The sequence below is a fragment of the Parathielavia appendiculata genome (genome assembly GCF_033297405.1).
Source record: "Parathielavia appendiculata strain CBS 731.68 unplaced genomic scaffold N657scaffold_4, whole genome shotgun sequence".
Classification (NCBI taxonomy): Eukaryota; Fungi; Ascomycota; class Sordariomycetes; order Sordariales; family Chaetomiaceae; genus Parathielavia; species Parathielavia appendiculata.
Window position 1 is genome coordinate 723,576 of NW_026944223.1, and position 13,570 is coordinate 737,145.

Below are 13,570 nucleotides of genomic sequence, written 5' to 3' on the forward strand. Positions count from 1 at the left end.
CAGTACAATCAGGATGCGAGTCCGAGGCAAGCAGAAGTAGGTCTTACCGAAGAGTATCTGTGGATCTCGAAAATCCAAGGACTCATGAGCAGCTGTCAGACCAACATGAAGAGGAGCCGAGACGGCAGGCGAAGAGAGGTTGCCGCCCTGCTCTACACCATCTGGCCAGCGCTGCGCGACGGTTCCGATGTGCCTTCCAAAAAGCATATCGTCCATCCACCATGCAATTACATCTCGATTCTGTAGTAGAAATATTATCTACACCAGGTCACACCGTCTAAACACCGAGCCCGTCTCTCTCCCCATTGCCTCTGCCTTTCCCCTCATAGTACAGTCGTCAATGCATAATATCTTAGAGAAACGCCGGGCGCCTTGCGCTTCAGCATATACGGATAATGGTACAACAAATAATAATAAAGTATGTATCGCGAAAAGCAGTGGCATCCTCTGTGGAAGCGCCCCTATTTCCCAAGCATCGGCTTTCCAAGAGATTGGTCGTTGCACGGCCGCAGTCGTAATTCTTGCCCTAGACTCATGGTCCGTTTCACCAAAATCTCCAGTCATCCTCCACATCAAAAGCCAAAGCAACAGCTGTGAGTACTTCTGCGTTTGTCAGGTTGACTCTCGTCTGCTCCCAGCGCCCACAGCCTGCCCGCCACTTTTCCTTTCCATGCCGTCACCGCAAAACTTTCCTATGAAACCCTCCCAACCTTCCCAAGGGAACCGCCCATGTCGACCACGAAATCGACCAGGTCGACCGACCTCCCGTCCCCGACCGTCACGTTGCGCGCCGCTTCGACGCTGACACCGCTGACACCGCCAGAAGAAGACGAGCCGCTTGTTGCCGAGCTGAAAAGCTTCTGCAGCGCCATCTGCGCCGTCTCGGCATCCGCCAGGCTGTCCTCCTGAAGGATGTACAGCACCGCGACCCGCGCAAAGTCGAGCACGTCCTCCGTCACGCCAAACGTCGGCGTCGGCGTCGTCGGCGTCCCTGTGCCAGAGGACATGGTCGTGGTCATCGTGACCATGCTCGTCGCTGTCAGAGACGTGGTCAGCGAGGGAGATTGTCCGCCGGCGGATATCGTTGTGGCGAAGCTAGAGGTGCTGAAGGTTGTCCTTGTCGACGTCGAGGAGGAGGAGGCGCCGACTGTGAACGTAGTGAACGGCGCGATTACGATAGTGATGGTGGTGTAGAAGATGCCGTCGACGATTGCGGCGTTGACGGCCTCTGGGACGGCCGCTTGGGCCTGCCGTATCGCACGACCGTCAAAGGTTACCAGCGCGTTCTCTGCGGAGCAGCTCAAGTTTCCGCTGTCGAATTTCGAAATGACCTCGCTGGCGGAGAGAGGAATGGAGAAGTTGGTCTGGGCTTGCTGAATCAGGCGCGGGATGGCGTCCCCCACGGTGACATTCCTGTCGCTGTTGGCCAGGGCAATTGTGGTGCAAGCCGTTTCGCCAACTACGGTGCAGTCAGGGCCGGTGAATCCGCTTACACATCGGCAGGAGCACACCCCCTGAATAACCACATTCGTGCCACCGTTGGCACAAGTGAGTTGTCGCTGGCATTGTTGAAGGTCCTCCTGTGCTTGGTTCCTGTTTTGCTTGCGAACAACGAGAAGCTCCACCGGAATCACCACCGCGGCGACGATCAGGATCAGGGCAATTACCATGACCAGGATGAAGGCCCACATAGGGAGGCCACAGCATCTGCGTCGGGGCTTCGAATCGGTAGTCTGCGAGTCGCTGTTTGGGACAGCTTCTTGTGAGGTGTTGAGAGTGCGATTAATATTGATAGGGAGAGGCCATGACTGCAGCTGTTCTCGGATGCTGTCCCGAATGCTGCGGCGACTCGGGTTTGGTGTCAGGTGTGCTGGTGGAGGAAATGCGGCCAACATATCCGACAGACCGGACCGATGTTTCTCGGCATCCAGCCCAGAGCTGCCAGAGTCCTCGAGGTCGTCGAAACGGCTGGCCGGCCTCCGCCCTTTCTCCAGACTAGCTGCCAGCCTCGTCGCTCGCCTAATGAGATCTGGCAGGCTCGTCAAGCTCCCCCTGGCCTCAGCCTTCCTCACGGCCTCAATATCCAACCGCGGCGGCCGCCGTATCGCCGAAAACCGACTGTAGGTGGGAGTCGCATCGGTTGAGTTCGCTGTGCTATGCTGCGATGAAGTCAACGGATCGTCCGCACTCGCCGAGGAATAGGCGTTGAGCATAGTATCGGGTGTCACGGCCAAGCCGATGGGTAGCCTCGCTGTAGCCGGAAGCGTGCCGGAGGAGCTCGAATGCTGAACGTAAGATACCCCTTCCTGGGAAGTCCCCTGAACAGGCTGCGGTCCCGGTCGCTGCTCGCGTTGCGTTGTATCGGGCCCTCGGAAGGACGGTCGGCTCACCAACGTAGGTTTCGCTCTCTTCCCAATACTTGCACTGCGTACTAAGCGGCTCTCTTCCGCATCGTCATCCCCAATTGCCGACTCCTCCATGATCGCTTCACCGTAAATAGGATCCGGGTAGTCCGGGCTTGGTCCTGGCGACGACGGTGAAGCCCAGTTATCCGGCATCGCAGCACTTGACGCGAACGAGGTATGAGACCGAGAACGCGGGCTTTCCTCGGGAATTGGGGAAACAAAGGAGGCATTGGAGTAGAAGGTTGAAGCCCCTCGTCTCGCGGATGGTGGTGGTCCAAGCCCAACGCTTCTTCTTGGTGGCCCGGATGGACCTTGTGTCGGAAGAGGGAAGTCGGGAATCGAGGCAACGGACGACAATGTGGATGGTCGCGACGCACCCGAGGGGGTCTCGGGCACTACCAGTGAATCCTGGCCAGCTGACTCCCTAGGCCTATACTGGAAAACGGGCGTGTGGTCCTGCACCTTGGATGCATCCAGAATGGAAGGGACCCGACTAGGTCTCGGTGGTCGCTGGGGCGGCGAAGTTCCGTGTGGCGGCTGGAACTGCTCGCTGACGATCGGCGCAGGCGTGGTGATAGGTCCCGGAAGCGGCCACTGCGGCGCCGGGGTAGGTCTCGAGATCGCCACGCCGATATGCCCGTCTTCTGTGTGAAGCAGGAACGACGCCTGTGGCCGCACGCTTCGTGGGAGTCCAGCAGTGGACCCGGCGGCCGGCTGACGAGGCGCGGAAGGATTGGCCATTTGCGGTTCCTGAGATAAGCCGGCGTGTCTCTGTGGGCCGGCGGCGGCGCGCTCTCTCGCCCTCTTAACGGATCCCGGCGCTAGTCGATTCATATCTCTCCCATCTTGAGGATTCATTTAGCTGAAACCCTTTGGGCCACCACAACACATGCGGAGCCACCTGCTGGCCGCAGTCTCTGGCCGGCGTCTTCGATGTCCTCCTCGATCCTGCCCACCACCGGAGTGACGTAACATATGCGGATTCTGAAAGGGCGAATCGTTGGCCACCAGGCTGTGGCACAAGAATCAATGCTGTAAAATGAGTTGGTTGGTTCGAGAGAGTCGGCGGTGTGATATTGACGGAGCCAGTGTTGAAGAAGTTGAAGAAGCACTGTCGACGCAGTAGGGCAAACGACGGAGCCCAGCTTCGAACCAAGGTGGTGGAAGCGGCTGGTGTATGTACCCGTGGCAAACGAACGGACGCAATCTATGCCAATGAACAGAAAAAATAGAAAACAGCCCAGCGTGTAACGCAGCGCCAGCTGGGTCGGAACAATGACAAAAAGGATGGCCTTGTTCCAAGCCAATAGGCCTTTGATCGCGCGAAGGCACAAGGTCGACGCAGTCTGTCTCGGCCTGTGAGAGATAGTCAGTCAGCACGCCTCGCAAGTAGAAACAGTGTCAACAAGAGAATGAGAGAAGGGCCGCGGTGGTGGCTGTGTAACATTGTTCCGAGCCCTTTGCCAGATCAAGATGCCGCCGACCACTGACAGAGTGGATGGCTTCACCCGCGATTGCAGCCAAGCTAAAGACCCTTGAACAGCCGGCCGGGTGACAACAGGGGGCCCAGCATCCCAGACATCCCATCACTTAACGTTAGGTAGTGCTGCGTTTCGATGGCTCGACAATCACCCCTGTCGTCGTACGTTCCAGGTCCTTCTTGGCTATGCCCCTCCAAGACCTGCTTTTATCGTTGAGTGCACGTAACGTCATTATACAGAACATGAGGAACATTCTCTCTCTGCTTTGATGGTTATGGCATTGTTTGACCAAGCAGCCACTGAAGGACCGGAGCGAGGGGAAGGGAGTAGGCGGGCGGCAGCATGGGTCGCAGTCTGCAATCGCGGAGCGGCAACGGCCGCTACTCTAGACAGGGGAAAGGGGGGACAAGTTGAAATTGAGCACGTACCGGAAGAAGAAAACGGGGGTAAGGAGACGGTTCCTGTTTCAGGTTGGCGGAATAGGAAGTCTCATTTGCAGAGCTCCCCAGCGAAGCCGATAGTCCCAGCGTCTAGAGGTTGAAGATCAGGAGAATATCAAGCAGCGACCAAGAATTCGCGGGACCGGGCAGTTGCGATCACGGATTGTGATAATGAAGCAGTCGGTGAGCGGTGGTTGAGAATCGGGCTTTGTGCTGTGTCGCACAGGCGTACCGACCAAGGCAATGGTTTTGAATGACGAGCGGTGCCAGAGAGACCAGACAGAAGAAAACTGCGAAAAGCTGCGAGGAAAGTAGCAATGAAAGGAAGAAGTGAGCGAGCGAAACTGGAGGGTGACGTCGTCAAGACCACGCGACTCGGGGAATGTGCGTCGAGAAGTTCCGACGAGCACAAACCGTGCGCAAAGCCACCCTCGTCAGGATATCAAGAGCATGAGCAGGAACAAGAAGTCAGACACGTTGAAGGATTCAGCCTCCAAAGCAGCAGCACCAACATGGCACCCCATGTCGACTTCGAGAAGAAGGGAGATGAGCAAGGATAAACGTAGTTGGTGGGTTTCTGGTTAGCCGAGTGGACACCCAGGCACCGGGAACGGATCTCAAGTTCGCAACACCAGACCCAGCCCCGTAGACGTTACGGTACGTTGACCAGCCATGACGAAAGAGGGATCAACCATCTACCGGTGACACAAGACTTCCAACACTGTAGAAAAGATGTAAGAGGCTACCTCGACGGACTACAAGTCCGGTGATGTACCGGCGGTTGGCGAGTTGGAGTATGTCGCCGTCAAGAGCCACCAGAGCGCAACGGTCTCATGCACCTTGTGGGGAGAGCTGCCCGAAACCAACCCGGCAACAGATAACGTTAGAACCTGCAAATTCCCGGCCAATTCTGAGCGAGACGGAGGAGTGTCCGTGCACATAGCTTTCTCGACATTTGCGTCGCTTCTCATGTCGCAGTCGCAGTCCATGTCTTAATGCAACACACACAGTTCGTTGAAGACGCGGTATAAGACTGATCTCCAAGCAGAATTGGACGCTTCTCAAGAACGAGACGGAAGCCGTCATTCGGAACCCGGCCCAAACAAGATGGAAAAGAGGTGCCCCGCTCAATTGGAAATACTAGCGAGGCCAAAAGCAGCCACCATGCGAAAGCGAGACATGGAGCCGTCTTTTTGTGGAGTCGAACCACATTCCAGTGACAAGCGCGTGCTTCTCCGACAGCTTCACATGCGGCTCTGGAAAAACTTACTCCGTACTCCGTACATCAACTCTATCTTCTGAGCCAGAAAAAAAAAATTCAAGTCTCGCCATAGTCCCCCGCCCACCATCATCCTCCCGGACCGAGACCCAATCACAAAGGCACGAAATGGTCACTACCTGCTGTCGCAAACTACGGGCTCAGCATGGCAGCGGTCCAAGCCAAGTGCTGGAGAGAAAGTCCGCACCAACGCCAATGTCATTTTAACGTGTAAAGCGACAGGATTTATACAGTCAGACTCCTGGCCGTCCGAGCTCGTATCCATCATGACGGGCATCCATAGGTCATCCGTTGTTCATAGCTCGTGTCTGGTTCATCGCGGGCGACAAGCGGAACCTCTAGAAACGCGACAAGCCGGAAGGGAGACTCATCATAGGATGGTGCACTTCTCCTTTCGTTTCTTCCTGCGGCGTCTCTTGGCGGTCAGATCATCCGCTCGATGTGGATAGGGGTCGTCGCGGCCGTCGTCATGATAGTCGTCCCGCCTTAACATTTGCCGGCAGAGGTCAATGAAAACCTCGTCGACGTTGGCTTGGCAGCAGAGGAGTGAGTTAGCAGGCATAATGATGATCAGGTTGGATGTTTGGTGTAGTGCTACTTACTCCGCGTCCTCGCGCTGGCTTCATAGTAAGGCGCATTCCATCGTTGGGAGAGGGCGAAGGCCTTGGCACGATCCACTGCCCGTTGATCCTCCAGGTCGGCCTTATTCCCAACAATGACTATTGGGATGTCTTCGTCATCCTTGATGCGAATGATGTCGTCCCGCAGCGTCTCGAGTTCCTCGAACGAGGTTTTCGAGGCGATGCTGAATACCAAGAGGAAGCCCTGACCCGTTTTCATGTAGAGATCTCGCATGGCAACTAGCGTTCCAATTAGGGATGAGAACTAGGACTTGGAGTATTCGAAAACACTTACCGAACTGCTCCGTGCCAGCTGTATCAAGACTGCGCCAATGTCAATGGGATGCATGAGCATCAGGCTTAGATGAGGCTTACATCTCTAACACTACTTGACGGCCCTAGATCAGGCATATCAGACAAGAGATCTCATAATGGTCAGCCGATCAAACACGAACTTACATCGACAGACTTTTGCGTCCTGTACGAGTCTTCAATGGTGGGGTCGTAGCTCTCAATCCATTCATTGTGAACAAACTGGGCTGTTTACATGTTGTCGTCAGGACCAGAAGGGGCTAAGGGGGGTGTCGAAAAAGGTGGGGGCAGAGGGGAGGACGCACCAGTCAGACAACTCTTCCCGACGCCGCCTTAAGTAAGCAGGATTCGATGTTAGCTGCATGTGATGCGAGGTCTTGGCAGGAGAAGAGTTTCGCTGTTCGGAGAGTTGGGGCAGACACACCTGCACCTAGAACCACCACATTGAATTCCCGGCTGCAGACCTAGAGTGTTAGCCTGCTGACAGGCGAGAACGAAGTAGGTAAGGATAACAAGATATACTAAGAAGGCAGACAAGGGAGAGACTTGGGGGTAGTATCGCGCTCCGTAGCTGGATTCAGGAGATGATATAGAATTTGGAGGATGGTAGCAATCAAAGGGGCTCTGCTCACCAAGGTTGGTAACTGTACTTAGACGGCATTGTCCCTCAAGACCGATCCACCCCGAGCCGATCGGTGCCCGATGCACTCGTCGAGGTGACTTCGACCCCGAGGTATTCCTCTTCCCGTCCCTCACCGCGAGTCGTTTCGCAACGCCAGATCCTCACGGGACGCCGAGATGGCGGATACGGAGGTCACCGGACCACAGATCTCTACATGCAGAGAAATCCACCAGCGTTGACGAAGACCTTCGGGGCAGGTGGGGGGAAAGGGGAAACTGGAACAAGAGGGCGAGATGGCAGTTTTTCCCTTGCCCAGAAATTCTGGGACCCTCGGCCCAAGACTGCAATCAATGGCGCGGAGCTTTGGCCGACCCGACAAAAATTGGGAGCTGCGAGGCCGGGGGGGAGAACAGGGATTCACAAGCGCGGAGGAACGGGATTCGCCGGCCAGCCGGGGGCGGCAGTCTTTAGCGGGCCGTGAGAATCGTCAAGCGATCGGTTGACTAAGGGATCGCCAATTGCCGGCTGCACTGTGCGCGAGGACCGAGCGTTGTCGAACAAGCAGCTCCCAGACCTGCAAACATGAGATGAACTGGCTTATTAATGGATTGTGAGATAGTCAAGACGAACCTGACGTGGGAAGGGACGTCTTTTGAGATCGAGTATGCGATGAAAATACACAGGAGAACAGGAGAGGATGCGCGACCCAAGACCAACGCAAACTAAGCGCAGACGGTGTAAACTCGAGCGAATCCGGAGTCGCGGCGCTGGGTGGACGCGGGGAAGAGTATGAAGAGACAGCTTGGTCAACTGTTGGATTGGTCCGGCCGGCGCGACGATGTAGCGAATCGAGTGGCGCAGGTTTACTTTGGTAGACCTTCGCGTGTTGAAGATGATATTGCTCTCCCAGGAGTCGTTCTCGATAGCCAAAGGCTGTTTGTAATCCCAATCCTCAGAGTGCTGATGCCGAGCGATGACATGAATGGCAGCTCGACGTCACCGAGGCAGCTGGGAGGAAGACATGGCCCCTCGGTATCTTGGAAGTCTGGGAAGTCTGCCCGTGCTTTTGTGCTTCTTTCCTCCCCCAAGAACGCACCTTCCTGGGCAGGGAGTCCCGCTGCGCGATGACACTTGCAGACGCAAGTGAGTTCAGGATTCCTACGATGGATTGCGACTCTGCGATACACAAGCGAGGCTGATGGACGACCGAATCAGGACCAAGCACGCGGCAGCCGTGGCTTTCCAACCAACAACATCATCCCCTTTTGATGCAAGCCAACTCCGATAGACACACCACAGTTGTTGGGAAATGCAGGAACAGATCAGTCCCGAGTGCAGCTGGAAAGGTGGCCGCGGCAGCACCAGCAAATTCCTGACAGCGCGCCGCTTCTCTTGGCTGTGCGCGCCGAACCTCAAAATCGTCCTTTCCACCTCATTCTCTCAAGAATACTTTACTTACAACCTTCGGTAGGAACCACCAGTCTGCCTACCTCTTGATCTCACAGTACCAGGCCGCCGGGGTATCTTTGAAGGTACCGCACTTGTTGAAAGCTTTGGGTCCGTTGCCCTCGGCCCCTTTGCCGTTGGGGTCATCAAGAGCCGCCTGTGACATCACCCCGTTTGCATGATCGCCGACCAGACGGGATGTGAGGTAGGACCAACACCCGACAACAACGCGTGAGCATGTACAAAGTTGGGATTTGTTTCCGGGTCCGATCCAGTTCCTGTGTAAGCCCAACACGAGTGCAATCCGGTTCGAACAGCTGCCGAGTTCAGGCGAAGCTGTCATCCATGGATGCCGGTCTCACACTTAACCCCCCTTGATAGCATTCGGCTACGGTACAAACATCCATCATGGATGTGTCGGGCATCAACGATGCCCGCAGTTTAGTACCCTGTTGTCAACAAGGAGAAGATGCCACGATATCCCAAGCAGTTACACAAGCTCGAAGCGTGGGGGTCATTGGTGACGTCTTGAGCATGAATCTTCATTTGGACGTAAACAAGAGAGGCCCAGCTCAAAATCAGGAGCACGGTCGAGTGGCCAAGAAACTGCAAGAAGCTTACCGATCAGCCATATTTCCGCGCCTGTCGAATAGAGGTGGTCGGCTACGAGAGACCCAGGGGTTTCTACTTCCCTCGCGGGGAGGTCGAACCCAACGGTTTCGGTTTCTGAAGTCCCACAGGCGGGCACTGGCCGGCGACTGCCGGCATGGGACGAAACGGGAGGGCGGGTTAGTAAAGCCCGGCATATTGTTTCGATGAAATGCCTGCTAAATGCTAAAGGCGAATGGCACAGCCAACAGCAGACCTCACACCCCAACCTGCGTCTCCAGGGCCCATTGTGAGCCTGAGCTCAGAGCTCATTAGCGACGTGATAGCATGTCCCTCTTGACATATACCATCCACCATGCCTATCCAACCGAGAATCGCTCCCTCTGTCTCAACTTATCCATGTTAGGGCTGATCCAAGGCCGTCTCTTCCCAACCAGCGAAGGCAAACTAGGGCTCGGCAGCCGCCGATAAACGCCGTGACTCTCTTACAGGTGCTGCTGTACACGGTTCCAAGCCCTGTCCCTCCCCGGTCTCATTGTCGCCTTTCGCACTCCTTGAACTCCCACCAATCTTCCGACCCCTTCTCTCGGCAAACTTGAATGGAATTCCTCGCGCCTGATACTCGGCTGGGACATCATCAAACCTCTTCCCTTCAGCAGCTGCGGCTTTCCGAATCTTCCACGTACGTGCCAGCCAGACAAGATGGGAAGAGAAAATACCGATTTCGAGGACGCAGCTACAGTAGACAGTGAGATTCGCTCTGCTGGTTGGGTAGAATGCAGGTCAACTCACCATATGATATAGAGAGCTCCGCCAAGGACATCGAAAGTATTCTGTGCAACTATACGCCGCCAGGATTATCAGTCACCGGCCAAGTATAAGCACATGTTTTCTCACCTAGCGCCATGAGGGAAAAGAAGGCACCGGACCAATCCATCGCAAGGAAAACCTGCCCGCGGTGAACCGATGAGTAGCCATGTCTGCAAGAGAAAGTTTTAAAGTAAGACTCACCCAATTTATTCCTATTACCCTTCCCCTCCGCTTCCAGAGTTCGCCGTATGGCGGAAGGAGCCCAGCAGCGAGGAGGATGGCGGCGATTATTCCAACAACAATGACCGGGACCTCATTTCCGTCGTTGTCTATGGGCTTCCAACGTCAGTTGGAACAAACGTGAAGGACGACCCAGACTACGCAGGACTTACCCTCAGTGTGAGGATCAAGGCGGCCTCAACTCCTGCAAAGACAGCAGCCACGACGAGGGCCAAAACGGAAGCTTTCCATGCCGGCCACTTGCTGTCATGTTCCAGGCGAGAGTCAGCTATTTTTCTTCTCAGCGGGGATCACGGCGGTTGCCTTTACCTGTGGTATATCAATATCTGGGCCCAAGCAACGAGGCATAAGGCCATGAAAATTTGCGGCTGGACTTGAAGAGGTATGTTGAAGTTCTGAACTACCGCATATACCCCGAATGGGACGCCGCCTGTGGTATCATGATATCAGTCACTAGCAGGTCCGGAATGAAGAGTACATGATATCGACGTTGGAACTCACATAGAGCCCAGAGAAACATCATCAAGGCTGGTAAGCCCTCCGTCTTCTTGGTTCGCCAGTTCGTCCATATTTGGGGTATCAGCTGGTAGGTGGGTTTAGCACGTTATTCTCGCGGAAGACTGAAAGCAGGGGTCCTTCGTTACTGACTTGGACACACCACAACCTGGGAAGAACCAATTAGGACTCGGAGGAAGTGCCATACGAATCATGGTGAGCAACAATTACACTATGGATAGTTAGCATGTTTGAGGGAACCTGAGTAAGATCAAGGGGCAAAGTCTCACCGGTACCGATCGTCTATCACAACCATGGTCAGTTAGTAGGATGTGGAAAGGAACAACGGGTGGCATCACTTACTCCCAAGATATTTGCGGCCTTGTGATGAGTTATCAGCATCCGCATTGAGGCCAAAGGGCAGAGCCCCACATACCACAGGTATCTCCGTCTGCGGTGCCATGGTGGGGGAAGGAAGTTTGTTTGCTCAGATCCAGAGGAAACACACAGCTGGCTTGGGAATTAAGACCCCGCTCAAAATGACCGGTAATGCTGTGTTCTGCTAGCACTAAGTGTCAAGAACAAAGGACGAAGAGAGATGTAAGAAGATATCGGCCGTGTCTCTGTTCGAGTTCATTGTGCCCGGGTTGTCCCCACGCCAGCCGCAAGGCCAACTGTGGGAAATCCATTATGACACAAATTCCAAGAGGCAAATAGCGCTCGCCAGTCGTTGATACCTCTGGTAACGGTGCCATGAATTGATGATGACTATACCGGAGCATTGGCCAGTACATAGAACTGAGTAATTAACACCTGCTCCAGGTTCGTTTGGGCGTGGAAGTTGAACATCGTGCCACTCAACGGAGGTCAGCCGAAGGTGACGGCCGGGGCGATTGAAGCAGACACTTCCAGCTGCTGAGCCCAGCAGAGCACTGAATCATTCGCACTGTGCGCCTTAGCACACGGAGCAGCGAGCAGGCAGCTGTGACTTTGCAAAATTAGCGCTTCTAACCCCACTTCCAGCACCATCGTCACGGTGTTCATTTCCATCTAGACCATTACCTATTTACTGTGCATTTATAGAATTTTCTACGGAGCAAAGCCAAACCACCTCATTGAACCAGTCTTTTGGAAGTACCTTACCTTATCATGTTGTGCAGCAACTATCAAAAGGAAACACTATAACTGGCACCTCTGAAACTGCGACATCCATACACTTGCGAAGCTAGACGAGCGACATTTCACTCAAAGACCGAACACCTACATACATTCTCAAATCTCACACCAAGCTCATCTCATCAACCAAGAGCTGCCTGTCCTTCGCGAGACGAGACCCAGCAACATGGCAACCGAAGAGCACACCAAAAAGAGAAAGTTGCAAGATGACGACAAGCCTCGTAAGAAGCAAAAGAAGCACAAGAAAGTGCGCGAAGATGAAGACGACCTGGACGTGGAAGCAGGCCTCAACCGAGCGTTCGAGCGGATGGATGGCCAGCTGCTCGCAGACCACATCGCTCAGAAGACACGCCGCTTCGGGGCAGATCTCAGTCCGGTCGAGTTGTCGGATCTGTACATATCAGGTGAACCGTGCACGACGGACTGGGCCAATTTTTGAACATTCGGGCTGACAATCTTGTATGAAAGCAAACTCGATCCGAGACTGCACATCGTGGGATAAGCCGCGGTCCCTGGAGAACTTGCCGGACTTTCTGGAGGCGTACTCAGGGGAGTCGGAGAAACTTGACGAGGCCCCGAAGAAGTGCGGGTCGCCGCATACCATCATCGTAGCGGGTGCCGGTCTTCGCGCGGCCGACCTTGTAAGGTGAGTACCGGCAGTCTCCAGGAACCAAGTTGTGGTATGCCATCTGTTTCTGGTGGGCTAATACAAGTCCGTAGGGCAGTAAGGAAGTTCCAGAAGAAAGGCAATACTGTGGCGAAGCTGGTATGACGTCTCCTTTCCCAATACATGATCATTGCAGCAGCTAATGGGGGATCTCAGTTCGCAAAACATTTCAAGCTCGAAGAGCAAGTTTCATTCCTTCAAAAGAGCCGTACTGGGATCGCAGTTGGCACACCCCAGCGTCTTATCGACCTGATTGAGAATGGTATGGTGCCGCTTTCTCCAAACCTGCTTGGTCTGTTTCCTTGTTAACTACGTCCCAGACGCCCTCTCTCTCGAGAGTCTGAAGAGGATCATCGTGGACGCTTCTCACATCGACCAGAAAAAGCGAGGCATTGTTGACATGAGGGAGACAATGATGCCTCTTGTAAAACTGCTGTGCAGGGAGGCACTGAAGGAGAGATACACAGATGATGATCCTAGCCGTCACATCGATCTGATCTTCTATTAGACGGCCAGGGGTTTTTCACCGACCTTTCTTATTCTACCAGATACCACCGTATTACATCCTTGCGCTCTACTGTTCTTGGGGGAACAAGCCGTCTCACTTGACAGCTCGGTGCCCATTCTCGTCACTGGCCCCTTGCCTACGAAAAGTACTGTCTCCCTGAATGATTCCAGCCGGACAAGAGGGCTGACCACTGACAACGACAGCCCGGTGTGTGTGCGGTGCGTGCAGTGCAGCATCCGACACAGCCCATCAGATTGGAATGGCCATCTTTCGTTCACCCTCAAGCGCCGATAGCACTGACCTGTACCGTGACAAGCCGTGTCTCAAGCCTTCACAGAGATTACTGCCCTCATCTTCTGGGTTAAGAACGACCGCTAATCTATGGAGATGGGGAACGCACCCTGAAGGCTTCGTTACAAGCAATGTCAGAGGCATGGAGCTAGACGGAATGGACGAGAAG

At 54.6% G+C, this 13,570-nt stretch overlaps 6 protein-coding genes across 6 annotated transcripts; 2 read left to right on the top strand and 4 right to left on the bottom strand.

The window, feature by feature from the left end:
• Positions 1-692: 692 nt before the first annotated feature.
• N657DRAFT_616047 (uncharacterized protein) lies at positions 693-3,146 on the bottom strand (the record flags this gene model as incomplete). Its single annotated transcript, XM_062790488.1, has 1 exon — positions 693-3,146. One exon carries the CDS (start codon positions 3,144-3,146, stop codon positions 693-695), a length of 2,454 nt encoding a protein of 817 aa, XP_062648715.1.
• A 201-nt stretch (positions 3,147-3,347) lies between these two features.
• Positions 3,348-4,431, bottom strand: N657DRAFT_341529 (uncharacterized protein). Its single transcript, XM_062786901.1, has 3 exons — positions 4,315-4,431; positions 3,897-4,086; positions 3,348-3,761 (listed from the first exon to the last, which is right to left on the bottom strand). Exons 2-3 carry the CDS (start codon positions 3,990-3,992, stop codon positions 3,432-3,434), a joined length of 426 nt encoding a protein of 141 aa, XP_062648716.1. The 5' UTR covers positions 3,993-4,086; positions 4,315-4,431; the 3' UTR covers positions 3,348-3,431.
• On the top strand, positions 3,987-4,436 carry N657DRAFT_643717 (uncharacterized protein). The gene has a single exon (XM_062792611.1). It carries the CDS (start codon positions 4,161-4,163, stop codon positions 4,425-4,427), a length of 267 nt encoding a protein of 88 aa, XP_062648717.1. The 5' UTR covers positions 3,987-4,160; the 3' UTR covers positions 4,428-4,436.
• A 1,223-nt stretch (positions 4,437-5,659) lies between these two features.
• N657DRAFT_340863 (ras-domain-containing protein) lies at positions 5,660-7,325 on the bottom strand. The gene is made up of 9 exons (XM_062786900.1): positions 7,170-7,325; positions 6,962-6,993; positions 6,843-6,869; positions 6,685-6,764; positions 6,601-6,623; positions 6,521-6,549; positions 6,208-6,465; positions 5,793-6,136; positions 5,660-5,724 (listed from the first exon to the last, which is right to left on the bottom strand). The coding sequence occupies exons 1-8, from the start codon at positions 7,196-7,198 to the stop codon at positions 5,976-5,978; spliced, it is 639 nt and encodes a 212-aa protein (XP_062648718.1). The 5' UTR covers positions 7,199-7,325; the 3' UTR covers positions 5,660-5,724; positions 5,793-5,975.
• Positions 7,326-9,661: 2,336 nt separating this feature from the next.
• Positions 9,662-10,850, bottom strand: N657DRAFT_570809 (uncharacterized protein; the record flags this gene model as incomplete). Its single annotated transcript, XM_062788765.1, has 7 exons — positions 9,662-9,950; positions 10,007-10,055; positions 10,112-10,163; positions 10,226-10,360; positions 10,417-10,507; positions 10,574-10,694; positions 10,766-10,850. Coding segments are annotated over 7 exons (822 nt in total), but the record flags the coding sequence as incomplete, so codon positions are not given.
• Positions 10,851-12,101: 1,251 nt separating this feature from the next.
• Positions 12,102-13,110, top strand: N657DRAFT_570029 (uncharacterized protein; the record flags this gene model as incomplete). The annotated part of the gene is made up of 5 exons (XM_062788700.1): positions 12,102-12,339; positions 12,404-12,581; positions 12,656-12,701; positions 12,759-12,864; positions 12,923-13,110. The coding sequence occupies 5 exons, from the start codon at positions 12,102-12,104 to the stop codon at positions 13,108-13,110; spliced, it is 756 nt and encodes a 251-aa protein (XP_062648720.1).
• Between the last annotated feature and the right edge of the window lie 460 nt (positions 13,111-13,570).